Source organism: Nipponia nippon, unplaced genomic scaffold, assembly GCF_047370975.1.
Source record: "Nipponia nippon isolate SJK-2023a ecotype South Korea unplaced genomic scaffold, ASM4737097v1 scaffold_4, whole genome shotgun sequence".
In the NCBI taxonomy this organism is placed as follows: domain Eukaryota; kingdom Metazoa; phylum Chordata; class Aves; order Pelecaniformes; family Threskiornithidae; genus Nipponia; species Nipponia nippon.
The window spans coordinates 20,554,213-20,576,524 of NW_028262358.1; the positions used below are offsets into that span (position 1 = coordinate 20,554,213).

Sequence of the window (22,312 nt, forward strand, 5' to 3'; positions counted from 1 at the left end):
TCACGGCAGCGGCAGAGATGAACTGCCACGCTGGGTGCTCTAAATGCGTCAGCTCACCCAAAAAGCTTTGGAAGCGCCTCCAACAGCGGTGGGACTGCTGAGGCTTTCGTGCATGCCGCTGTGCTCCAGGGGACGCCCGCACCCTGACGGAGGAGGAAGGATGAGCACTCTCGCCGTCGGGAGGTGCCTGTTTTGCTCACAGGTTGTTGTGGTTTAACCCTGGCCGGCAGCTCAGCACCACACAGCCGCCGGCTCAGTCCTCCGCAGCGGGATGCAGGGGGGAGAATCGGAAGGGTAAAAGGGAGAAAACTCGAGGGTTCCTGTAAAGACAGCTTTAGAATTAAAAAAAAAAAACTTGTAAGGAGAAAACCCCAACAAAGAAGAAAGAGAGGAAGATACAGCCCAAGAAAAACAAGCGATGCAAAAGAAAGCAGTTGCTGAGCAGCAACCGAGCGATGCCCAGCCAGTCCCCGAGCGAGGGCAGCCCCCGCCAACCTCCGTCCCCTGCCCCGTTTTGCTGCTGAGCACGGCGTCGTATGGTGTGGGATATCCCTTTGGTGACTTGGGGTCAGCTGTCCCCGCTGTGTCCCCTCCCAGCGTCTTGTGCACCCCCAGCCTGCTCGCTGGCGGGGCAGCCTGAGGAGCACAAAAGCCCTTGGCGCTGTGCAAGCACTGCTCAGCACTAACTCCCACGTGCCTGGCTTATCAAGGCTGTTTTCAGCACAGGTGCAAAACGGAGCCCCTGACAAGCTCCTCTGAAGAAAGGCACCGATGAAGCTCATCAGAGGGTGACACTTTGGGACGTCTGCTGCTCCCTCTTGAACCTCTCCTGGCCTTCACTCGGCCGTGGCAGCACTTGCGGCTGCTCTAGGTTCTGCCAGTCCTCCTGGGGCATGACGGTGCTAGCAAGAGCAGCCTTGAGAAGCCCCAGGCTCTGGAGACGTGGGGGAAAGGCAAGGCTGGAGCAAAGAAGAGGTCCCCTTAGTGCAAGAGGATGCGGTCAGATCAGGTGGCAGAGGATGAGATGAGGTAACACCTAGAGCAAAGCGGAGATGCGCAAGTCCCTGATGGGCCCTGCTGGGGTGCACCCTCAAGTGCTGAGGCAGCTGGCAGCTGGCCTTGCGAGGCCACTCCAAAAGGGAGATGTGCCTGAGGACTGGAAGAAAGCACAGAGCACGTGGGCTGAGGAGCGGCGCAGCGGAAGGAAAACTGGCTGAGCGGCTGGGCCCGGAGGGCGGTGAGCAGTGGCACCAAGTCCAGCTGGAGGCCGGGAAGCAGCGGTGAAGCCCAAGGCAAGGGGCATTGCCAGCAGGCGGAGGGAGGTGGTCCTCCCCCTCCGTTGCGTCCTGCTCTGGGCTCCCCAGTGCAAGACAGGCATGGCCATACTGGAGAGAACCCCCAGCCCAGTGCCCCCCCAGTGGCCCCTCCCACTTTCCGTTGGGCTCGGAACCTTGGTCAGCTGGAGCCAACAGCCCCCAGAGCCGGCAGGACGGAGCTGTGCTGGCACGGAGCAGCGCTGGGAGGAGGCAGGGCCTGGCCGAGCAGCACCGAGCCGGCACCGGGGCCAGCACCCCGCTTCCCATCCTCGCTGTCGCCGGCTGAGCCGCGTGCTTGGTGCACGGCGAGGGTCCTCCTGTCCCGGGCGGGATGGGCCAGGCCAACTGCTGCTGTGGCTCCAGGTGGGCTCCCCCCGCGGCTCGGGGACACGCGGGCACGGCCAGGCCCCACACCGACGACGGCCTTCCTCATGCCCGCCGCTCTCTGCTCTGCAGGGAGGCTCTCAGCGAGGCCGAGGCGGTGCTGAGCGCGGACGTGCGGCTGACCCGGGGCCGCAAGAGGAGCGAGAGGCGCCTTCTCCTCCTCCAGGAGGAAGTGGTGGTCGCCAAGTTGCAGTAAGAGCCTCGGCGCCCGGCTGCCTTTCCCCCAGCCCTGGCCCTGGCACCAGGGCAGGGACACCCTGGCCCCAGCCCCAGGCCCGCGACACCCTGGCCCCAGCCTCAGGCCCCGCGACCTTGCTGCTGGATGCACCACCGTGCGTCCCGAGGGCAGGTGGGGCACAGCGCCCTGCCCGCGGGGACCCCAAGGAGCCCAGCTCCAGCCCACTGCCTGCCTCTCCTCTCTGCAGATGTGGCACCACCCTGCGCCCACAGCTCCGCCTGGCCCTGGACCAGCTGTGGGTGCTGAGCGGCGGGAAGGAGGCAGCGGGGGAGGAAGAGGAGCAAGGCAGTGATGAGGACAGGACCTCCCTCATCTTCGTCTGGCCCACTGGCTCCTGCATTGCCACTTTTGGGTGAGTCGTGGTGCCCCGTGCCATGGCCGGGCAGGAGAGGTTCCCAGGCTCGCCCACACCGTCCTGGGAATGGCCTCTGCCCTCCGTGCAGAGCCTGGGCAGGGAGCAGGCAGCACGCCGGCAGGGAGGGAGGGGGCACTTGCACGTCCTGCCTGCCCTGGTCCCCTTTTGGTCCCCAGAAGGGAAGGGCAAAAGCAGCTGCTCTGGCAGGACAGAGGGAGGCAGGGCTTGGGCGGCGCCTCTGTCCTGCCCCACGGGGCTTCGTCCTGCCCCTGGGTCCTTCCCCCGCGGCAGCGCTGTGCAGGGCCCGCTCTGCCCGCAGGCTGGGGGGCAGTGGGGCCTGACGCCCTCTCTCCTCTCTTTCTGCAGCTCCCGGGCCCTGAAGGAGCTGTGGCTGGGCACACTGCTGGGGTAAGCCGGGCGGATGCTCCGGGCGCAGGCGGACGGGAGAGGTGCCCCCGCGGCTGCGGGCAGCTCTTGGGCAGAGCTGCCTGACAAGAGAGAAGAGGCGGCTTGCGGCTCAGCCAGCTCTCTCCCTGTCCCTTCCCGGTGCCCAGGACACCAGAAGGAGGCAAGAGAGCCCGAGTCACCCGTCTGCCGTCGCTCACACTCCTCGAGAAGGAGCTGCGGTGCCGCCATGCCGTGAGTGTCTCTCTCTGGTGTGGGCTTGGTCCCCGAGCACTGGTCCTGCAGCTGAGCAGCAGAGGCATCGCTGCTCACCTTCTTGCCCTCCTTCTCTCTTGCCCAGTGGAGGACGTTCAGCACCAGGAGCCTGGAGAGGCTGATGAAGGGCCAGGCAGAGGTGAGAACGGCTGCCTTTTGCCCGCCTCTGGCTGTGCCGGGGTGCCGGGGACGTGCGGCGAGTGGGGTGAGCTTGTGCGGGAGGGAGGGAGGGAGGGAGGGAGGGAGGGTCCCGCGGTGCCACTTGGGGAGCGGAGAGGGTTGGGGAGCCACCAGGAACGCCGGCACGTCCTCGCTGGCAGCGCTGGGAGGAAAGCTGCCGTGCGGGGCAGAGAGCCCGGGAGGGCCGAGGGTCCAAGCTCTGCCACGCGCAGGCTGCTGGTGCCGGCTGGCAGCTCGCCGGTGGCCCTTTCTGCTGCGGGGCTGCTCTCTTAAGCGCAGCCTGGTTCTTGCAGGCTGATGCCAAGCGAGGGCCTCCGAGGGTCTCGTCTAGCACCGGCGGGGGACTTTGCCGCTCAGCAGGTGAGTTTTGGAAAGAAAGGCAACCTCCTGCAAGCGGTTGAGCTGTGCTCACTTGTCCCTTGAGTGTCACCATGCAGGTTGGGCAGCCCAAGGGAGGAGGTCACCTGCAGGAGGAAGGACACCCGCTGGGCAGCGGCCGCTGCATGTGGTTCTGCGGGGACACGGAGCCTCTGCTGCTGCTGCCCACAGCTTCGAGGAGGGCTGGGCCAGGCTCTCCCAGTGGCACACCGGCTCTCAGGAGCCTCCCAGCTGGAGCCGCTGAGCCCGAGCCGCGGTCCCAGCTGCTGGCTCCCTGCCCATCCTGCCGCACCGCTCAGCACCGCGCTGCGGGCAGGGCAGGGCAGGGCAGGCTCCGGGAGCGCTGGCCTGGCGGTCTCCATTGACGGGCTCTTGCCCTCTTTTCCTTTGCAGCAGGAGGGAGCAGCAGCAGGAGGAGGAGGGGGCTGCCCTGGCCCTTTGCTCTGTGGCGGAGCCCGGCCGCTGCCCAAGCGCCAGGGCAGTCGGGCTCCGGCTGCAGCAGGCCGCTCTTTGGGCAGCCCCTGGCAGCCCTCTGCGGAGAGGACGGCACGCTGCCCCGGCCCCTCCAGGTAAGCCAGCCTGCGCAGGGGCCGCCCAGCCCTCCAGAGGCTCCGGAGAGGCGGTGGCTGTCCCCAGGAGCTCCAAGGAGGGTGGCTTGGGCTCTTCACCCCCAGCAAGGAGCGCGGTGTGCGCCAGCGCAGCGGCCACCGCTGTTGGAAGGCAGCTCCTCAGCCGAGCAACTGTCCTCCTGCCTCTGCTGCAGGAGCTGCTGGCCGTCCTGCAGCAGGAAGGGCCGTCGACGGAGGGCATATTCCGCAGAGCTGCCAGCGGGACAGCCGTTCGGGAGCTGAAGGAGGCCCTGGACTGCGGCGCAGACGTCGACCTTGGAAGCCAGCCTGCGCTGCTGCTGGCCGTCGTCTTGAAGGTGAGCGCTTCTGACCTGCAGCTGGAGGAGCTGCTGGCTGGCCTGGAGTGCTCAAAGGCTCACGCGGAGCCCTTGGCATTGCAGGACTTCCTGCGAAGCATCCCCTCCAAGCTCCTCGCGAACAACCTCTACGAGGACTGGATGGCAGCGATGCAGAAGAGCAGCAAGGAGGAGAAGATCTCAGAGCTGAAAGCGTAAGTGGGGGGAGCAGGCTGCCCGTGGAGCGGGAGCCCTGACCGCTGGCTGAGAGCACCTGGAAAGCTGCGCAGCACAGCCGCTGGCTCCCGCCTGCCTTGGGCAAGCCTGGGGGACGGCTGTGGGCAACCTCGGCTTTCTTAACGTTGTGTTCCTGTTGCCTCAGGGTGGCCGAGAAGTTGCCCGCGCCCAACCTCCTCCTCCTGAAGCGGCTGCTGTCCCTGCTCCAGCACATCGGCCGCACCGCAGCCACCAGCAGGATGACCTGCAGCAACCTGGCCATCTGCGTTGGGCCGAACCTGCTGAGCCCGCCCAACGAGGAGCTGCTTCCACTGCCGGCCATGCTGGAGGTGACTGACAAGGTACGCCGTATGGAGCAGCCGGCGGCAGCCTTCCCGGCCCGTCAGAGCCTGGCTGCTCAGAGCTCTCTCTCTGCGTGCCTCCTCCCTTGCGCAAATGCTGCTGGGCTGGCTGCCTGGAAGAGCAGCCCCAGAGCCACAGTCTTCTGTGCAGTGCAGAAGCAAGGCTGAGGAGCGGGAGAGGCTGCTCGGTGCACTTGCAGGCAGCAGGGTTGAGGCCAAGGCTTTGATGTGTGCAGGTGAAGGTGCTGGTGGAGTTCATGGTGGAGAACTGCAGGGAGCTCTTTGGGGAGGAGACAAGGGAGCTTTCCCGCCCAGCAGCCGAGGAGTCGCCAGCCCCCACGGAGAGATGCGGACGTAAGAGGAGGGACGGAGGGCTGTCGCAGCTGGGGCTAGGGCCACCAGAAACCTCAGCGTCGTTTCTGGTGGGGCTGGGCAGCGAGTGTTGTCCTCGCCGCTCCGCTTGTCCTGTGGCCTCTCTTTGGCCGCTGCCTCTCGCGGCATGAACGCTCGGCTCTGCAAGATGAGCTGAAGCCTGCTGAAAACTGAAGCGCTAGGGCTTCGGGTGGGTTTTGCTTTAGCTGTCGTTCACCTCCACGCAGTCCCTTGGCTGCTCTTTCTTTCCAGATCTGCGTTTGGAAGAGCAAAGTGGCCCTGCACTCACAGCAGACACCGAGCACCGGGCAGAAGCCTTGCTGCACGCCCCCCTCTCTGCCCGGTGTCCTCGAAGGAGCTGGGGGAGATACGGTGGCGGAGTCTGAAACGAGAGAGGTATGGCCGGTCCCCAAACACTGTGGCAGCGCGTCTGGTGCAGGAGGGCACTTTCTGGTGAGGCCAAGTCGCTGCTGTGCCTCTGCCTGGCAGCAGAGCTGGGGTGTGTTTGGGTTATTGCTCCACCCCCTGCAACGATACATAGTAAGGAAACCTGGCAAGGTTGTTTCTCAAATGCACTAGGCATGCGCTTCATCCAACAGAATACCTCCAAAACACCTTGAAAAAGAGGGAGGGGAGCAGCTGGCAGCTTCAGAGGGGTTTTGCTCAGGTGCCACTTTGTCAGAGCTTCACCAAGTCTATGGTGGGGGAGCGGGGGGACTGTGCAAAATGTGGCTGATGCAAAGCAGCCAAGGGGCTGTCTTCTGGAGAGCTGAGGTAGCAATTGTGCAAGCAGTCGCTTGCGACTCCAGGTCGTCTCTTGCCACCTGCCAGCTCCGGCATTTCTGTTGTAGGCACCTCCAGCTTTGCCTCCAAGCCCCCCCGAGAGCGCGGCAGACTCCCTGGGGCGCCCAGAAGAACCGGCGAGCCTTGCAGAGGACAGAAGGTAAAACGAGCTCGCTGTGCTTCAAACGGGAACTGGCTCCAGTGGATGGTGGCTTTCCCTCTCTAATAGCAGTGTGGGATGGAAAGGTTTGCAGGCTCTCGCCAGGACAAGGCGGAAAAGGGAAAGCGAAAGAGAAAGCAGGCCTGGGGAGAGGAGAGGGAAAGCTGCGCGCAAAAGAAGAGGAGGCAGAGAGAAAGCGTTTCTGGGGCTGGACCAGGGAAAAGATGCAGGAAGGTGCAGCAGGTCAGGAAGGCCAGGTGTGTAGCAGGCTCTGCTGCCCGTCTTCCCAACTCTCGACACTGCTCTAAGTCAGTCCCAGTCGCTGGCGAGGGGCGGTGCCGCGCCGGGTTTGGGAATAACTCCATGGCAGGTGCCCAGGGGCTCCCGATGGAGCCCTGCTGCGTGGCACAGGGGCACTGTGTGTCTCTGCACACGCACAGGTCTCTGAGGGCGTTACCCACGGGGAGAAGGCGCCAGAGCCAGCGCGGAGCCAATGCCAGCAGTAGCGCTCTCTTCTGGGCCATCAACAATTCCTCCTAAAGGGAGTTCCCCAAAGAGAGGGCAACAAAATGCTGCCTCTTCCTGCCTTGAGGGATTTCTCAGAGCTTTCTGCCTCTGTCCTTGCAGGTGCTGCTTGCTTGTCCTCGGCTGAACCGCTGTCACTCCTGGGCCCCCACAGTTGATGTCCACAATAAAATGATCTTTTCTCTCTTCTGATCTTCTGGAGTGGGGAGCTGTTGTTTTGTGATGAATCCTCGGGGAGGAGTTTGGGATCGTCCCTTGTCCCAGCATCCTTTCCAGCAGGCATCGGGGCTGAGTTGGGCTGCTTTGGGAGAGAAAGCAAAGCACAGGGGCACGCAGGAGGGTGGAGGTTGGAAGGGAGGCACCTGTGGAGGTCATCTGCTCCAACATCGGCTCAAGCAGGCTGCCCTAGAGCAGGCTGCCCAGGACCGTGTCCTGGTGAGTTTTGGCTATCTCCTGGGAGCAGCGCCATGAGGTCAGAGCGAGGGCAAGACGTAGGCAGGGCACGGTGGCCAGGAAGGGCTAAAGGTCCTTATGCAGCCACCGTGCCCTGCAGCCTGCTGTCCCCTGCAGCCATCCTCCTTGCACACTGATTGCTGGGCAGTTTCCTCACCCCCCCCAACTCACGGCAGCGGCAGAGATGAACTGCCACGCTGGGTGCTCTAAATGCGTCAGCTCACCCAAAAAGCTTTGGAAGCGCCTCCAACAGCGGTGGGACTGCTGAGGCTTTCGTGCATGCCGCTGTGCTCCAGGGGACGCCCGCACCCTGACGGAGGAGGAAGGATGAGCACTCTCGCCGTCGGGAGGTGCCTGTTTTGCTCACAGGTTGTTGTGGTTTAACCCTGGCCGGCAGCTCAGCACCACACAGCCGCCGGCTCAGTCCTCCGCAGCGGGATGCAGGGGGGAGAATCGGAAGGGTAAAAGGGAGAAAACTCGAGGGTTCCTGTAAAGACAGCTTTAGAATTAAAAAAAAAAACTTGTAAGGAGAAAACCCCAACAAAGAAGAAAGAGAGGAAGATACAGCCCAAGAAAAACAAGCGATGCAAAAGAAAGCAGTTGCTGAGCAGCAACCGAGCGATGCCCAGCCAGTCCCCGAGCGAGGGCAGCCCCCGCCAACCTCCGTCCCCTGCCCCGTTTTGCTGCTGAGCACGGCGTCGTATGGTGTGGGATATCCCTTTGGTGACTTGGGGTCAGCTGTCCCCGCTGTGTCCCCTCCCAGCGTCTTGTGCACCCCCAGCCTGCTCGCTGGCGGGGCAGCCTGAGGAGCACAAAAGCCCTTGGCGCTGTGCAAGCACTGCTCAGCACTAACTCCCACGTGCCTGGCTTATCAAGGCTGTTTTCAGCACAGGTGCAAAACGGAGCCCCTGACAAGCTCCTCTGAAGAAAGGCACCGATGAAGCTCATCAGAGGGTGACACTTTGGGACGTCTGCTGCTCCCTCTTGAACCTCTCCTGGCCTTCACTCGGCCGTGGCAGCACTTGCGGCTGCTCTAGGTTCTGCCAGTCCTCCTGGGGCATGACGGTGCTAGCAAGAGCAGCCTTGAGAAGCCCCAGGCTCTGGAGACGTGGGGGAAAGGCAAGGCTGGAGCAAAGAAGAGGTCCCCTTAGTGCAAGAGGATGCGGTCAGATCAGGTGGCAGAGGATGAGATGAGGTAACACCTAGAGCAAAGCGGAGATGCGCAAGTCCCTGATGGGCCCTGCTGGGGTGCACCCTCAAGTGCTGAGGCAGCTGGCAGCTGGCCTTGCGAGGCCACTCCAAAAGGGAGATGTGCCTGAGGACTGGAAGAAAGCACAGAGCACGTGGGCTGAGGAGCGGCGCAGCGGAAGGAAAACTGGCTGAGCGGCTGGGCCCGGAGGGCGGTGAGCAGTGGCACCAAGTCCAGCTGGAGGCCGGGAAGCAGCGGTGAAGCCCAAGGCAAGGGGCATTGCCAGCAGGCGGAGGGAGGTGGTCCTCCCCTCCGTTGCGTCCTGCTCTGGGCTCCCCAGTGCAAGACAGGCATGGCCATACTGGAGAGAACCCCCAGCCCAGTGCCCCCCAGTGGCCCCTCCCACTTTCCGTTGGGCTCGGAACCTTGGTCAGCTGGAGCCAACAGCCCCCAGAGCCGGCAGGACGGAGCTGTGCTGGCACGGAGCAGCGCTGGGAGGAGGCAGGGCCTGGCCGAGCAGCACCGAGCCGGCACCGGGGCCAGCACCCCGCTTCCCATCCTCGCTGTCGCCGGCTGAGCCGCGTGCTTGGTGCACGGCGAGGGTCCTCCTGTCCCGGGCGGGATGGGCCAGGCCAACTGCTGCTGTGGCTCCAGGTGGGCTCCCCGCGGCTCGGGGACACGCGGGCACGGCCAGGCCCCACACCGACGACGGCCTTCCTCATGCCCGCCGCTCTCTGCTCTGCAGGGAGGCTCTCAGCGAGGCCGAGGCGGTGCTGAGCGCGGACGTGCGGCTGACCCGGGGCCGCAAGAGGAGCGAGAGGCGCCTTCTCCTCCTCCAGGAGGAAGTGGTGGTCGCCAAGTTGCAGTAAGAGCCTCGGCGCCCAGCTGCCTTTCCCCCAGCCCTGGCCCTGGCACCAGGGCAGGGACGCCCTGGCCCCAGCCCCAGGCCCGCGACACCCTGGCCCCAGCCCCAGGCCCCGCGACCTTGCTGCTGGATGCACCACCGTGCGTCCCGAGGGCAGGTGGGGCACAGCGCCCTGCCCGCGGGGACCCCAAGGAGCCCAGCTCCAGCCCACTGCCTGCCTCTCCTCTCTGCAGATGTGGCACCACCCTGCGCCCACAGCTCCGCCTGGCCCTGGACCAGCTGTGGGTGCTGAGCGGCGGGAAGGAGGCAGCGGGGGAGGAAGAGGAGCAAGGCAGTGATGAGGACAGGACCTCCCTCATCTTCGTCTGGCCCACTGGCTCCTGCATTGCCACTTTTGGGTGAGTCGTGGTGCCCCGTGCCATGGCCGGGCAGGAGAGGTTCCCAGGCTCGCCCACACCGTCCTGGGAATGGCCTCTGCCCTCCGTGCAGAGCCTGGGCAGGGAGCAGGCAGCACGCCGGCAGGGAGGGAGGGGGCACTTGCACGTCCTGCCTGCCCTGGTCCCCTTTTGGTCCCCAGAAGGGAAGGGCAAAAGCAGCTGCTCTGGCAGGACAGAGGGAGGCAGGGCTTGGGCGGCGCCTCTGTCCTGCCCCACGGGGCTTCGTCCTGCCCCTGGGTCCTTCCCCCGCGGCAGCGCTGTGCAGGGCCCGCTCTGCCCGCAGGCTGGGGGGCAGTGGGGCCTGACGCCCTCTCTCCTCTCTTTCTGCAGCTCCCGGGCCCTGAAGGAGCTGTGGCTGGGCACACTGCTGGGGTAAGCCGGGCGGATGCTCCGGGCGCAGGCGGACGGGAGAGGTGCCCCCGCGGCTGCGGGCAGCTCTTGGGCAGAGCTGCCTGACAAGAGAGAAGAGGCGGCTTGCGGCTCAGCCAGCTCTCTCCCTGTCCCTTCCCGGTGCCCAGGACACCAGAAGGAGGCAAGAGAGCCCGAGTCACCCGTCTGCCGTCGCTCACACTCCTCGAGAAGGAGCTGCGGTGCCGCCATGCCGTGAGTGTCTCTCTCTGGTGTGGGCTTGGTCCCCGAGCACTGGTCCTGCAGCTGAGCAGCAGAGGCATCGCTGCTCACCTTCTTGCCCTCCTTCTCTCTTGCCCAGTGGAGGACGTTCAGCACCAGGAGCCTGGAGAGGCTGATGAAGGGCCAGGCAGAGGTGAGAACGGCTGCCTTTTGCCCGCCTCTGGCTGTGCCGGGGTGCCGGGGACGTGCGGCGAGTGGGGTGAGCTTGTGCGGGAGGGAGGGAGGGAGGGAGGGAGGGAGGGTCCCGTGGTGCCACTTGGGGAGCGGAGAGGGTTGGGGAGCCACCAGGAACGCCGGCACGTCCTCGCTGGCAGCGCTGGGAGGAAAGCTGCCGTGCGGGGCAGAGAGCCCGGGAGGGCCGAGGGTCCAAGCTCTGCCACGCGCAGGCTGCTGGTGCCGGCTGGCAGCTCGCCGGTGGCCCTTTCTGCTGCGGGGCTGCTCTCTTAAGCGCAGCCTGGTTCTTGCAGGCTGATGCCAAGCGAGGGCCTCCGAGGGTCTCGTCTAGCACCGGCGGGGGACTTTGCCGCTCAGCAGGTGAGTTTTGGAAAGAAAGGCAACCTCCTGCAAGCGGTTGAGCTGTGCTCACTTGTCCCTTGAGTGTCACCATGCAGGTTGGGCAGCCCAAGGGAGGAGGTCACCTGCAGGAGGAAGGACACCCGCTGGGCAGCGGCCGCTGCATGTGGTTCTGCGGGGACACGGAGCCTCTGCTGCTGCTGCCCACAGCTTCGAGGAGGGCTGGGCCAGGCTCTCCCAGTGGCACACCGGCTCTCAGGAGCCTCCCAGCTGGAGCCGCTGAGCCCGAGCCGCGGTCCCAGCTGCTGGCTCCCTGCCCATCCTGCCGCACCGCTCAGCACCGCGCTGCGGGCAGGGCAGGGCAGGGCAGGCTCCGGGAGCGCTGGCCTGGCGGTCTCCATTGACGGGCTCTTGCCCTCTTTTCCTTTGCAGCAGGAGGGAGCAGCAGCAGGAGGAGGAGGGGGCTGCCCTGGCCCTTTGCTCTGTGGCGGAGCCCGGCCGCTGCCCAAGCGCCAGGGCAGTCGGGCTCCGGCTGCAGCAGGCCGCTCTTTGGGCAGCCCCTGGCAGCCCTCTGCGGAGAGGACGGCACGCTGCCCCGGCCCCTCCAGGTAAGCCAGCCTGCGCAGGGGGGCCCCAGCCCTCCAGAGGCTCCGGAGAGGCGGTGGCTGTCCCCAGGAGCTCCAAGGAGGGTGGCTTGGGCTCTTCACCCCCAGCAAGGAGCGCGGTGTGCGCCAGCGCAGCGGCCACCGCTGTTGGAAGGCAGCTCCTCAGCCGAGCAACTGTCCTCCTGCCTCTGCTGCAGGAGCTGCTGGCCGTCCTGCAGCAGGAAGGGCCGTCGACGGAGGGCATATTCCGCAGAGCTGCCAGCGGGACAGCCGTTCGGGAGCTGAAGGAGGCCCTGGACTGCGGCGCAGACGTCGACCTTGGAAGCCAGCCTGCGCTGCTGCTGGCCGTCGTCTTGAAGGTGAGCGCTTCTGACCTGCAGCTGGAGGAGCTGCTGGCTGGCCTGGAGTGCTCAAAGGCTCACGCGGAGCCCTTGGCATTGCAGGACTTCCTGCGAAGCATCCCCTCCAAGCTCCTCGCGAACAACCTCTACGAGGACTGGATGGCAGCGATGCAGAAGAGCAGCAAGGAGGAGAAGATCTCAGAGCTGAAAGCGTAAGTTGGGGGTGCAGGCTGCCCGTGGAGCGGGAGCCCTGACCGCTGGCTGAGAGCACCTGGAAAGCTGCGCAGCACAGCCGCTGGCTCCCGCCTGCCTTGGGCAAGCCTGGGGGACGGCTGTGGGCAACCTCGGCTTTCTTAACGTTGTGTTCCTGTTGCCTCAGGGTGGCCGAGAAGTTGCCCGCGCCCAACCTCCTCCTCCTGAAGCGGCTGCTGTCCCTGCTCCAGCACATCGGCCGCACCGCAGCCACCAGCAGGATGACCTGCAGCAACCTGGCCATCTGCGTTGGGCCGAACCTGCTGAGCCCGCCCAACGAGGAGCTGCTTCCACTGCCGGCCATGCTGGAGGTGACTGACAAGGTACGCCGTATGGAGCAGCCGGCGGCAGCCTTCCCGGCCCGTCAGAGCCTGGCTGCTCAGAGCTCTCTCTCTGCGTGCCTCCTCCCTTGCGCAAATGCTGCTGGGCTGGCTGCCTGGAAGAGCAGCCCCAGAGCCACAGTCTTCTGTGCAGTGCAGAAGCAAGGCTGAGGAGCGGGAGAGGCTGCTCGGTGCACTTGCAGGCAGCAGGGTTGAGGCCAAGGCTTTGATGTGTGCAGGTGAAGGTGCTGGTGGAGTTCATGGTGGAGAACTGCAGGGAGCTCTTTGGGGAGGAGACAAGGGAGCTTTCCCGCCCAGCAGCCGAGGAGTCGCCAGCCCCCACGGAGAGATGCGGACGTAAGAGGAGGGACGGAGGGCTGTCGCAGCTGGGGCTAGGGCCACCAGAAACCTCAGCGTCGTTTCTGGTGGGGCTGGGCAGCGAGTGTTGTCCTCGCCGCTCCGCTTGTCCTGTGGCCTCTCTTTGGCCGCTGCCTCTCGCGGCATGAACGCTCGGCTCTGCAAGATGAGCTGAAGCCTGCTGAAAACTGAAGCGCTAGGGCTTCGGGTGGGTTTTGCTTTAGCTGTCGTTCACCTCCACGCAGTCCCTTGGCTGCTCTTTCTTTCCAGATCTGCGTTTGGAAGAGCAAAGTGGCCCTGCACTCACAGCAGACACCGAGCACCGGGCAGAAGCCTTGCTGCACGCCCCCCCCTCTCTGCCCGGTGTCCTCGAAGGAGCTGGGGGAGATACGGTGGCGGAGTCTGAAACGAGAGAGGTATGGCCGGTCCCCAAACACTGTGGCAGCGCGTCTGGTGCAGGAGGGCACTTTCTGGTGAGGCCAAGTCGCTGCTGTGCCTCTGCCTGGCAGCAGAGCTGGGGTGTGTTTGGGTTATTGCTCCACCCCCTGCAACGATACATAGTAAGGAAACCTGGCAAGGTTGTTTCTCAAATGCACTAGGCATGCGCTTCATCCAACAGAATACCTCCAAAACACCTTGAAAAAGAGGGAGGGGAGCAGCTGGCAGCTTCAGAGGGGTTTTGCTCAGGTGCCACTTTGTCAGAGCTTCACCAAGTCTATGGTGGGGGAGCGGGGGGACTGTGCAAAATGTGGCTGATGCAAAGCAGCCAAGGGGCTGTCTTCTGGAGAGCTGAGGTAGCAATTGTGCAAGCAGTCGCTTGCGACTCCAGGTCGTCTCTTGCCACCTGCCAGCTCCGGCATTTCTGTTGTAGGCACCTCCAGCTTTGCCTCCAAGCCCCCCCGAGAGCGCGGCAGACTCCCTGGGGCGCCCAGAAGAACCGGCGAGCCTTGCAGAGGACAGAAGGTAAAACGAGCTCGCTGTGCTTCAAACGGGAACTGGCTCCAGTGGATGGTGGCTTTCCCTCTCTAATAGCAGTGTGGGATGGAAAGGTTTGCAGGCTCTCGCCAGGACAAGGCGGAAAAGGGAAAGCGAAAGAGAAAGCAGGCCTGGGGAGAGGAGAGGGAAAGCTGCGCGCAAAAGAAGAGGAGGCAGAGAGAAAGCGTTTCTGGGGCTGGACCAGGGAAAAGATGCAGGAAGGTGCAGCAGGTCAGGAAGGCCAGGTGTGTAGCAGGCTCTGCTGCCCGTCTTCCCAACTCTCGACACTGCTCTAAGTCAGTCCCAGTCGCTGGCGAGGGGCGGTGCCGCGCCGGGTTTGGGAATAACTCCATGGCAGGTGCCCAGGGGCTCCCGATGGAGCCCTGCTGCGTGGCACAGGGGCACTGTGTGTCTCTGCACACGCACAGGTCTCTGAGGGCGTTACCCACGGGGAGAAGGCGCCAGAGCCAGCGCGGAGCCAATGCCAGCAGTAGCGCTCTCTTCTGGGCCATCAACAATTCCTCCTAAAGGGAGTTCCCCAAAGAGAGGGCAACAAAATGCTGCCTCTTCCTGCCTTGAGGGATTTCTCAGAGCTTTCTGCCTCTGTCCTTGCAGGTGCTGCTTGCTTGTCCTCGGCTGAACCGCTGTCACTCCTGGGCCCCCACAGTTGATGTCCACAATAAAATGATCTTTTCTCTCTTCTGATCTTCTGGAGTGGGGAGCTGTTGTTTTGTGATGAATCCTCGGGGAGGAGTTTGGGATCGTCCCTTGTCCCAGCATCCTTTCCAGCAGGCATCGGGGCTGAGTTGGGCTGCTTTGGGAGAGAAAGCAAAGCACAGGGGCACGCAGGAGGGTGGAGGTTGGAAGGGAGGCACCTGTGGAGGTCATCTGCTCCAACATCGGCTCAAGCAGGCTGCCCTAGAGCAGGCTGCCCAGGACCGTGTCCTGGTGAGTTTTGGCTATCTCCTGGGAGCAGCGCCATGAGGTCAGAGCGAGGGCAAGACGTAGGCAGGGCACGGTGGCCAGGAAGGGCTAAAGGTCCTTATGCAGCCACCGTCGCCTGCAGCCTGCTGTCCCCTGCAGCCATCCTCCTTGCACACTGATTGCTGGGCAGTTTCCTCACCCCCCCCCAACTCACGGCAGCGGCAGAGATGAACTGCCACGCTGGGTGCTCTAAATGCGTCAGCTCACCCAAAAAGCTTTGGAAGCGCCTCCAACAGCGGTGGGACTGCTGAGGCTTTCGTGCATGCCGCTGTGCTCCAGGGGACGCCCGCACCCTGACGGAGGAGGAAGGATGAGCACTCTCGCCGTCGGGAGGTGCCTGTTTTGCTCACAGGTTGTTGTGGTTTAACCCTGGCCGGCAGCTCAGCACCACACAGCCGCCGGCTCAGTCCTCCGCAGCGGGATGCAGGGGGGAGAATCGGAAGGGTAAAAGGGAGAAAACTCGAGGGTTCCTGTAAAGACAGCTTTAGAATTAAAAAAAAAAAACTTGTAAGGAGAAAACCCCAACAAAGAAGAAAGAGAGGAAGATACAGCCCAAGAAAAACAAGCGATGCAAAAGAAAGCAGTTGCTGAGCAGCAACCGAGCGATGCCCAGCCAGTCCCCGAGCGAGGGCAGCCCCCGCCAACCTCCGTCCCCTGCCCCGTTTTGCTGCTGAGCACGGCGTCGTATGGTGTGGGATATCCCTTTGGTGACTTGGGGTCAGCTGTCCCCGCTGTGTCCCCTCCCAGCGTCTTGTGCACCCCCAGCCTGCTCGCTGGCGGGGCAGCCTGAGGAGCACAAAAGCCCTTGGCGCTGTGCAAGCACTGCTCAGCACTAACTCCCACGTGCCTGGCTTATCAAGGCTGTTTTCAGCACAGGTGCAAAACGGAGCCCCTGACAAGCTCCTCTGAAGAAAGGCACCGATGAAGCTCATCAGAGGGTGACACTTTGGGACGTCTGCTGCTCCCTCTTGAACCTCTCCTGGCCTTCACTCGGCCGTGGCAGCACTTGCGGCTGCTCTAGGTTCTGCCAGTCCTCCTGGGGCATGACGGTGCTAGCAAGAGCAGCCTTGAGAAGCCCCAGGCTCTGGAGACGTGGGGGAAAGGCAAGGCTGGAGCAAAGAAGAGGTCCCCTTAGTGCAAGAGGATGCGGTCAGATCAGGTGGCAGAGGATGAGATGAGGTAACACCTAGAGCAAAGCGGAGATGCGCAAGTCCCTGATGGGCCCTGCTGGGGTGCACCCTCAAGTGCTGAGGCAGCTGGCAGCTGGCCTTGCGAGGCCACTCCAAAAGGGAGATGTGCCTGAGGACTGGAAGAAAGCACAGAGCACGTGGGCTGAGGAGCGGCGCAGCGGAAGGAAAACTGGCTGAGCGGCTGGGCCCGGAGGGCGGTGAGCAGTGGCACCAAGTCCAGCTGGAGGCCGGGAAGCAGCGGTGAAGCCCAAGGCAAGGGGCATTGCCAGCAGGCGGAGGGAGGTGGTCCTCCCCCTCCGTTGCGTCCTGCTCTGGGCTCCCCAGTGCAAGACAGGCATGGCCATACTGGAGAGAACCCCCAGCCCAGTGCCCCCCCAGTGGCCCCTCCCACTTTCCGTTGGGCTCGGAACCTTGGTCAGCTGGAGCCAACAGCCCCCAGAGCCGGCAGGACGGAGCTGTGCTGGCACGGAGCAGCGCTGGGAGGAGGCAGGGCCTGGCCGAGCAGCACCGAGCCGGCACCGGGGCCAGCACCCCGCTTCCCATCCTCGCTGTCGCCGGCTGAGCCGCGTGCTTGGTGCACAGCGAGGGTCCTCCTGTCCCGGGCGGGATGGGCCAGGCCAACTGCTGCTGTGGCTCCAGGTGGGCTCCCCCCGCGGCTCGGGGACACGCGGGCACGGCCAGGCCCCACACCGACGGCCTTCCTCATGCCCGCCGCTCTCTGCTCTGCAGGGAGGCTCTCAGCGAGGCCGAGGCGGTGCTGAGCGCGGACGTGCGGCTGACCCGGGGCCGCAAGAGGAGCGAGAGGCGCCTTCTCCTCCTCCAGGAGGAAGTGGTGGTCGCCAAGTTGCAGTAAGAGCCTCGGTGCCCAGCTGCCTTTCCCCCAGCCCTGGCCCTGGCACCAGGGCAGGGACGCCCTGGCCCCAGCCCCAGGCCCCGCGACCTTGCTGCTGGATGCACCACCGTGCGTCCCGAGGGCAGGTGGGGCACAGCGCCCTGCCCGCGGGGACCCCAAGGAGCCCAGCTCCAGCCCACTGCCTGCCTCTCCTCTCTGCAGATGTGGCACCACCCTGCGCCCACAGCTCCGCCTGGCCCTGGACCAGCTGTGGGTGCTGAGCGGCGGGAAGGAGGCAGCGGGGGAGGAAGAGGAGCAAGGCAGTGATGAGGACAGGACCTCCCTCATCTTCGTCTGGCCCACTGGCTCCTGCATTGCCACTTTTGGGTGAGTCGTGGTGCCCCGTGCCATGGCCGGGCAGGAGAGGTTCCCAGGCTCGCCCACACCGTCCTGGGAATGGCCTCTGCCCTCCGTGCAGAGCCTGGGCAGGGAGCAGGCAGCACGCCGGCAGGGAGGGAGGGGGCACTTGCACGTCCTGCCTGCCCTGGTCCCCTTTTGGTCCCCAGAAGGGAAGGGCAAAAGCAGCTGCTCTGGCAGGACAGAGGGAGGCAGGGCTTGGGCGGCGCCTCTGTCCTGCCCCACGGGGCTTCGTCCTGCCCCTGGGTCCTTCCCCCGCGGCAGCGCTGTGCAGGGCCCGCTCTGCCCGCAGGCTGGGGGGCAGTGGGGCCTGACGCCCTCTCTCCTCTCTTTCTGCAGCTCCCGGGCCCTGAAGGAGCTGTGGCTGGGCACACTGCTGGGGTAAGCCGGGCGGATGCTCCGGGCGCAGGCGGACGGGAGAGGTGCCCCCGCGGCTGCGGGCAGCTCTTGGGCAGAGCTGCCTGACAAGAGAGAAGAGGCGGCTTGCGGCTCAGCCAGCTCTCTCCCTGTCCCTTCCCGGTGCCCAGGACACCAGAAGGAGGCAAGAGAGCCCGAGTCACCCGTCTGCCGTCGCTCACACTCCTCGAGAAGGAGCTGCGGTGCCGCCATGCCGTGAGTGTCTCTCTCTGGTGTGGGCTTGGTCCCCGAGCACTGGTCCTGCAGCTGAGCAGCAGAGGCATCGCTGCTCACCTTCTTGCCCTCCTTCTCTCTTGCCCAGTGGAGGACGTTCAGCACCAGGAGCCTGGAGAGGCTGATGAAGGGCCAGGCAGAGGTGAGAACGGCTGCCTTTTGCCCGCCTCTGGCTGTGCCGGGGTGCCGGGGACGTGCGGCGAGTGGGGTGAGCTTGTGCGGGAGGGAGGGAGGGAGGGAGGGAGGGTCCCGTGGTGCCACTTGGGGAGCGGAGAGGGTTGGGGAGCCACCAGGAACGCCGGCACGTCCTCGCTGGCAGCGCTGGGAGGAAAGCTGCCGTGCGGGGCAGAGAGCCCGGGAGGGCCGAGGGTCCAAGCTCTGCCACGCGCAGGCTGCTGGTGCCGGCTGGCAGCTCGCCGGTGGCCCTTTCTGCTGCGGGGCTGCTCTCTTAAGCGCAGCCTGGTTCTTGCAGGCTGATGCCAAGCGAGGGCCTCCGAGGGTCTCGTCTAGCACCGGCGGGGGACTTTGCCGCTCAGCAGGTGAGTTTTGGAAAGAAAGGCAACCTCCTGCAAGCGGTTGAGCTGTGCTCACTTGTCCCTTGAGTGTCACCATGCAGGTTGGGCAGCCCAAGGGAGGAGGTCACCTGCAGGAGGAAGGACACCCGCTGGGCAGCGGCCGCTGCATGTGGTTCTGCGGGGACACGGAGCCTCTGCTGCTGCTGCCCACAGCTTCGAGGAGGGCTGGGCCAGGCTCTCCCAGTGGCACACCGGCTCTCAGGAGCCTCCCAGCTGGAGCCGCTGAGCCCGAGCCGCGGTCCCAGCTGCTGGCTCCCTGCCCATCCTGCCGCACCGCTCAGCACCGCGCTGCGGGCAGGGCAGGGCAGGGCAGGCTCCGGGAGCGCTGGCCTGGCGGTCTCCATTGACGGGCTCTTGCCCTCTTTTCCTTTGCAGCAGGAGGGAGCAGCAGCAGGAGGAGGAGGGGGCTGCCCTGGCCCTTTGCTCTGTGGCGGAGCCCGGCCGCTGCCCAAGCGCCAGGGCAGTCGGGCTCCGGCTGCAGCAGGCCGCTCTTTGGGCAGCCCCTGGCAGCCCTCTGCGGAGAGGACGGCACGCTGCCCCGGCCCCTCCAGGTAAGCCAGCCTGCGCAGGGGGGCCCCAGCCCTCCAGAGGCTCCGGAGAGGCGGTGGCTGTCCCCAGGAGCTCCAAGGAGGGTGGCTTGGGCTCTTCACCCCCAGCAAGGAGCGCGGTGTGCGCCAGCGCAGCGGCCACCGCTGTTGGAAGGCAGCTCCTCAGCCGAGCAACTGTCCTCCTGCCTCTGCTGCAGGAGCTGCTGGCCGTCCTGCAGCAGGAAGGGCCGTCGACGGAGGGCATATTCCGCAGAGCTGCCAGCGGGACAGCCGTTCGGGAGCTGAAGGAGGCCCTGGACTGCGGCGCAGACGTCGACCTTGGAAGCCAGCCTGCGCTGCTGCTGGCCGTCGTCTTGAAGGTGAGCGCTTCTGACCTGCAGCTGGAGGAGCTGCTGGCTGGCCTGGAGTGCTCAAAGGCTCACGCGGAGCCCTTGGCATTGCAGGACTTCCTGCGAAGCATCCCCTCCAAGCTCCTCGCGAACAACCTCTACGAGGACTGGATGGCAGCGATGCAGAAGAGCAGCAAGGAGGAGAAGATCTCAGAGCTGAAAGCGTAAGTGGGGAGCAGGCTGCCCGTGGAGCGGGAGCCCTGACCGCTGGCTGAGAGCACCTGGAAAGCTGCGCAGCACAGCCGCTGGCTCCCGCCTGCCTTGGGCAAGCCTGGGGGACGGCTGTGGGCAACCTCGGCTTTCTTAACGTTGTGTTCCTGTTGCCTCAGGGTGGCCGAGAAGTTGCCCGCGCCCAACCTCCTCCTCCTGAAGCGGCTGCTGTCCCTGCTCCAGCACATCGGCCGCACCGCAGCCACCAGCAGGATGACCTGCAGCAACCTGGCCATCTGCGTTGGGCCGAACCTGCTGAGCCCGCCCAACGAGGAGCTGCTTCCACTGCCGGCCATGCTGGAGGTGACTGACAAGGTACGCCGTATGGAGCAGCCGGCGGCAGCCTTCCCGGCCCGTCAGAGCCTGGCTGCTCAGAGCTCTCTCTCTGCGTGCCTCCTCCCTTGCGCAAATGCTGCTGGGCTGGCTGCCTGGAAGAGCAGCCCCAGAGCCACAGTCTTCTGTGCAGTGCAGAAGCAAGGCTGAGGAGCGGGAGAGGCTGCTCGGTGCACTTGCAGGCAGCAGGGTTGAGGCCAAGGCTTTGATGTGTGCAGGTGAAGGTGCTGGTGGAGTTCATGGTGGAGAACTGCAGGGAGCTCTTTGGGGAGGAGACAAGGGAGCTTTCCCGCCCAGCAGCCGAGGAGTCGCCAGCCCCCACGGAGAGATGCGGACGTAAGAGGAGGGACGGAGGGCTGTCGCAGCTGGGGCTAGGGCCACCAGAAACCTCAGCGTCGTTTCTGGTGGGGCTGGGCAGCGAGTGCTGTCCTCGCCGCTCCGCTTGTCCTGTGGCCTCTCTTTGGCCGCTGCCTCTCGCGGCATGAACGCTCGGCTCTGCAAGATGAGCTGAAGCCTGCTGAAAACTGAAGCGCTAGGGCTTCGGGTGGGTTTTGCTTTAGCTGTCGTTCACCTCCACGCAGTCCCTTGGCTGCTCTTTCTTTCCAGATCTGCGTTTGGAAGAGCAAAGTGGCCCTGCACTCACAGCAGACACCGAGCACCGGGCAGAAGCCTTGCTGCACGCCCCCCCCTCTCTGCCCGGTGTCCTCGAAGGAGCTGGGGGAGATACGGTGGCGGAGTCTGAAACGAGAGAGGTATGGCCGGTCCCCAAACACTGTGGCAGCGCGTCTGGTGCAGGAGGGCACTTTCTGGTGAGGCCAAGTCGCTGCTGTGCCTCTGCCTGGCAGCAGAGCTGGGGTGTGTTTGGGTTATTGCTCCACCCCCTGCAGCGATACATAGTAAGGAAACCTGGCAAGGTTGTTTCTCAAATGCACTAGGCATGGCTTCATCCAACAGAATACCTCCAAAACACCTTGAAAAAGAGGGAGGGGAGCAGCTGGCAGCTTCAGAGGGGTTTTGCTCAGGTGCCACTTTGTCAGAGCTTCACCAAGTCTATGGTGGGGGAGCGGGGGGACTGTGCAAAATGTGGCTGATGCAAAGCAGCCAAGGGGCTGTCTTCTGGAGAGCTGAGGTAGCAATTGTGCAAGCAGTCGCTTGCGACTCCAGGTCGTCTCTTGCCACCTGCCAGCTCCGGCATTTCTGTTGTAGGCACCTCCAGCTTTGCCTCCAAGCCCCCCCGAGAGCGCGGCAGACTCCCTGGGGCGCCCAGAAGAACCGGCGAGCCTTGCAGAGGACAGAAGGTAAAACGAGCTCGCTGTGCTTCAAACGGGAACTGGCTCCAGTGGATGGTGGCTTTCCCTCTCTAATAGCAGTGTGGGATGGAAAGGTTTGCAGGCTCTCGCCAGGACAAGGCGGAAAAGGGAAAGCGAAAGAGAAAGCAGGCCTGGGGAGAGGAGAGGGAAAGCTGCGCGCAAAAGAAGAGGAGGCAGAGAGAAAGCGTTTCTGGGGCTGGACCAGGGAAAAGATGCAGGAAGGTGCAGCAGGTCAGGAAGGCCAGGTGTGTAGCAGGCTCTGCTGCCCGTCTTCCCAACTCTCGACACTGCTCTAAGTCAGTCCCAGTCGCTGGCGAGGGGCGGTGCCGCGCCGGGTTTGGGAATAACTCCATGGCAGGTGCCCAGGGGCTCCCGATGGAGCCCTGCTGCGTGGCACAGGGGCACTGTGTGTCTCTGCACACGCACAGGTCTCTGAGGGCGTTACCCACGGGGAGAAGGCGCCAGAGCCAGCGCGGAGCCAATGCCAGCAGTAGCGCTCTCTTCTGGGCCATCAACAATTCCTCCTAAAGGGAGTTCCCCAAAGAGAGGGCAACAAAATGCTGCCTCTTCCTGCCTTGAGGGATTTCTCAGAGCTTTCTGCCTCTGTCCTTGCAGGTGCTGCTTGCTTGTCCTCGGCTGAACCGCTGTCACTCCTGGGCCCCCACAGTTGATGTCCACAATAAAATGATCTTTTCTCTCTTCTGATCTTCTGGAGTGGGGAGCTGTTGTTTTGTGATGAATCCTCGGGGAGGAGTTTGGGATCGTCCCTTGTCCCAGCATCCTTTCCAGCAGGCATCGGGGCTGAGTTCAGGTTGTTTAGGAGTCAAACCCAGCATATCCACACAGGACTGTGGAGGCGGGATGGGACCTCTGTAAATGTGACTTTTCCATTCAGGTCCTGCTCAGAGTTTGGGTAATACTCAGGTTGTGCTAAGGCCTGACGTATGCTGGGAGCAGCACCATGAGGTCAGAGCGAGGGCAAGACGTAGGCAGGGCACGGAGGACAGGAAGGGCTAAAGGTCCTTATGCAGCCACGGTCAGCTACAGCTTGCTGTCCCCTGGGGCTGTCATCCTGGTGTACTGACTGTCGGGCTGTTTCTTCAGAATCCCCTCACTCATGGCAA

The 22,312-nt window shown here is 64.3% G+C and overlaps 2 protein-coding genes across 5 annotated transcripts; both read left to right on the forward strand.

Annotated features, from left to right (window-relative positions):
* Positions 1 to 214: 214 nt before the first annotated feature.
* Positions 215 to 5,751, forward strand: LOC148053199 (T-cell activation Rho GTPase-activating protein-like). The gene is made up of 13 exons (XM_087774342.1): positions 215 to 1,679; positions 1,773 to 1,892; positions 2,126 to 2,290; positions 2,660 to 2,701; positions 2,848 to 2,932; positions 3,039 to 3,092; positions 3,427 to 3,493; positions 3,905 to 4,080; positions 4,275 to 4,436; positions 4,521 to 4,630; positions 4,798 to 4,993; positions 5,230 to 5,347; positions 5,618 to 5,751. The coding sequence occupies exons 1-13, from the start codon at positions 1,648 to 1,650 to the stop codon at positions 5,749 to 5,751; spliced, it is 1,461 nt and encodes a 486-aa protein (XP_087630468.1). The 5' UTR covers positions 215 to 1,647.
* Positions 5,700 to 21,893, forward strand: LOC104019300 (uncharacterized). Of its 4 annotated transcripts, none has more exons than XM_087774114.1 (30): positions 5,700 to 5,761; positions 6,217 to 6,308; positions 6,395 to 6,565; positions 9,574 to 9,738; positions 10,108 to 10,149; positions 10,296 to 10,380; positions 10,487 to 10,540; positions 10,875 to 10,941; positions 11,353 to 11,528; positions 11,723 to 11,884; positions 11,969 to 12,078; positions 12,246 to 12,441; positions 12,678 to 12,795; positions 13,066 to 13,211; positions 13,667 to 13,758; positions 13,845 to 14,015; positions 16,999 to 17,163; positions 17,533 to 17,574; positions 17,721 to 17,805; positions 17,912 to 17,965; positions 18,296 to 18,362; positions 18,774 to 18,949; positions 19,144 to 19,305; positions 19,390 to 19,499; positions 19,665 to 19,860; positions 20,097 to 20,214; positions 20,485 to 20,630; positions 21,085 to 21,176; positions 21,263 to 21,433; positions 21,804 to 21,893. In XM_087774114.1, the coding sequence occupies exons 7-30, from the start codon at positions 10,523 to 10,525 to the stop codon at positions 21,826 to 21,828; spliced, it is 2,865 nt and encodes a 954-aa protein (XP_087630240.1). In that variant the 5' UTR covers positions 5,700 to 5,761; positions 6,217 to 6,308; positions 6,395 to 6,565; positions 9,574 to 9,738; positions 10,108 to 10,149; positions 10,296 to 10,380; positions 10,487 to 10,522; the 3' UTR covers positions 21,829 to 21,893. The 4 variants fall into 4 exon arrangements, with proteins under 4 accessions (XP_087630240.1, XP_087630239.1, XP_087630237.1 ...); XM_087774113.1 differs by lacking the exon at positions 5,700 to 5,761 and adding an exon at positions 5,925 to 6,032; XM_087774111.1 differs by lacking the exons at positions 5,700 to 5,761; positions 6,217 to 6,308; positions 6,395 to 6,565 and adding exons at positions 8,877 to 9,129; positions 9,221 to 9,340.
* The last annotated feature ends 419 nt before the right edge of the window (positions 21,894 to 22,312 follow it).

Excerpts from the sequence above, each read along its gene's own strand:
- LOC148053199 (XM_087774342.1), top strand. The coding sequence starts at position 1,648 with ATGGGCCAGGCCAACTGCTGCTGTGGCTCCAG. Across the intron at positions 1,893-2,125 it reads GTGGTGGTCGCCAAGTTGCA|ATGTGGCACCACCCTGCGCC; the intron begins GTAAGAGCCTCG and ends TCCTCTCTGCAG. Across the intron at positions 5,348-5,617 it reads CCCCACGGAGAGATGCGGAC|ATCTGCGTTTGGAAGAGCAA; the intron begins GTAAGAGGAGGG and ends CTTTCTTTCCAG.
- LOC104019300 (XM_087774111.1), top strand. The coding sequence starts at position 9,098 with ATGGGCCAGGCCAACTGCTGCTGTGGCTCCAG. Across the intron at positions 10,150-10,295 it reads TGGCTGGGCACACTGCTGGG|GACACCAGAAGGAGGCAAGA; the intron begins GTAAGCCGGGCG and ends CCCGGTGCCCAG. Across the intron at positions 18,363-18,773 it reads GGGACTTTGCCGCTCAGCAG|CAGGAGGGAGCAGCAGCAGG; the intron begins GTGAGTTTTGGA and ends TTTCCTTTGCAG.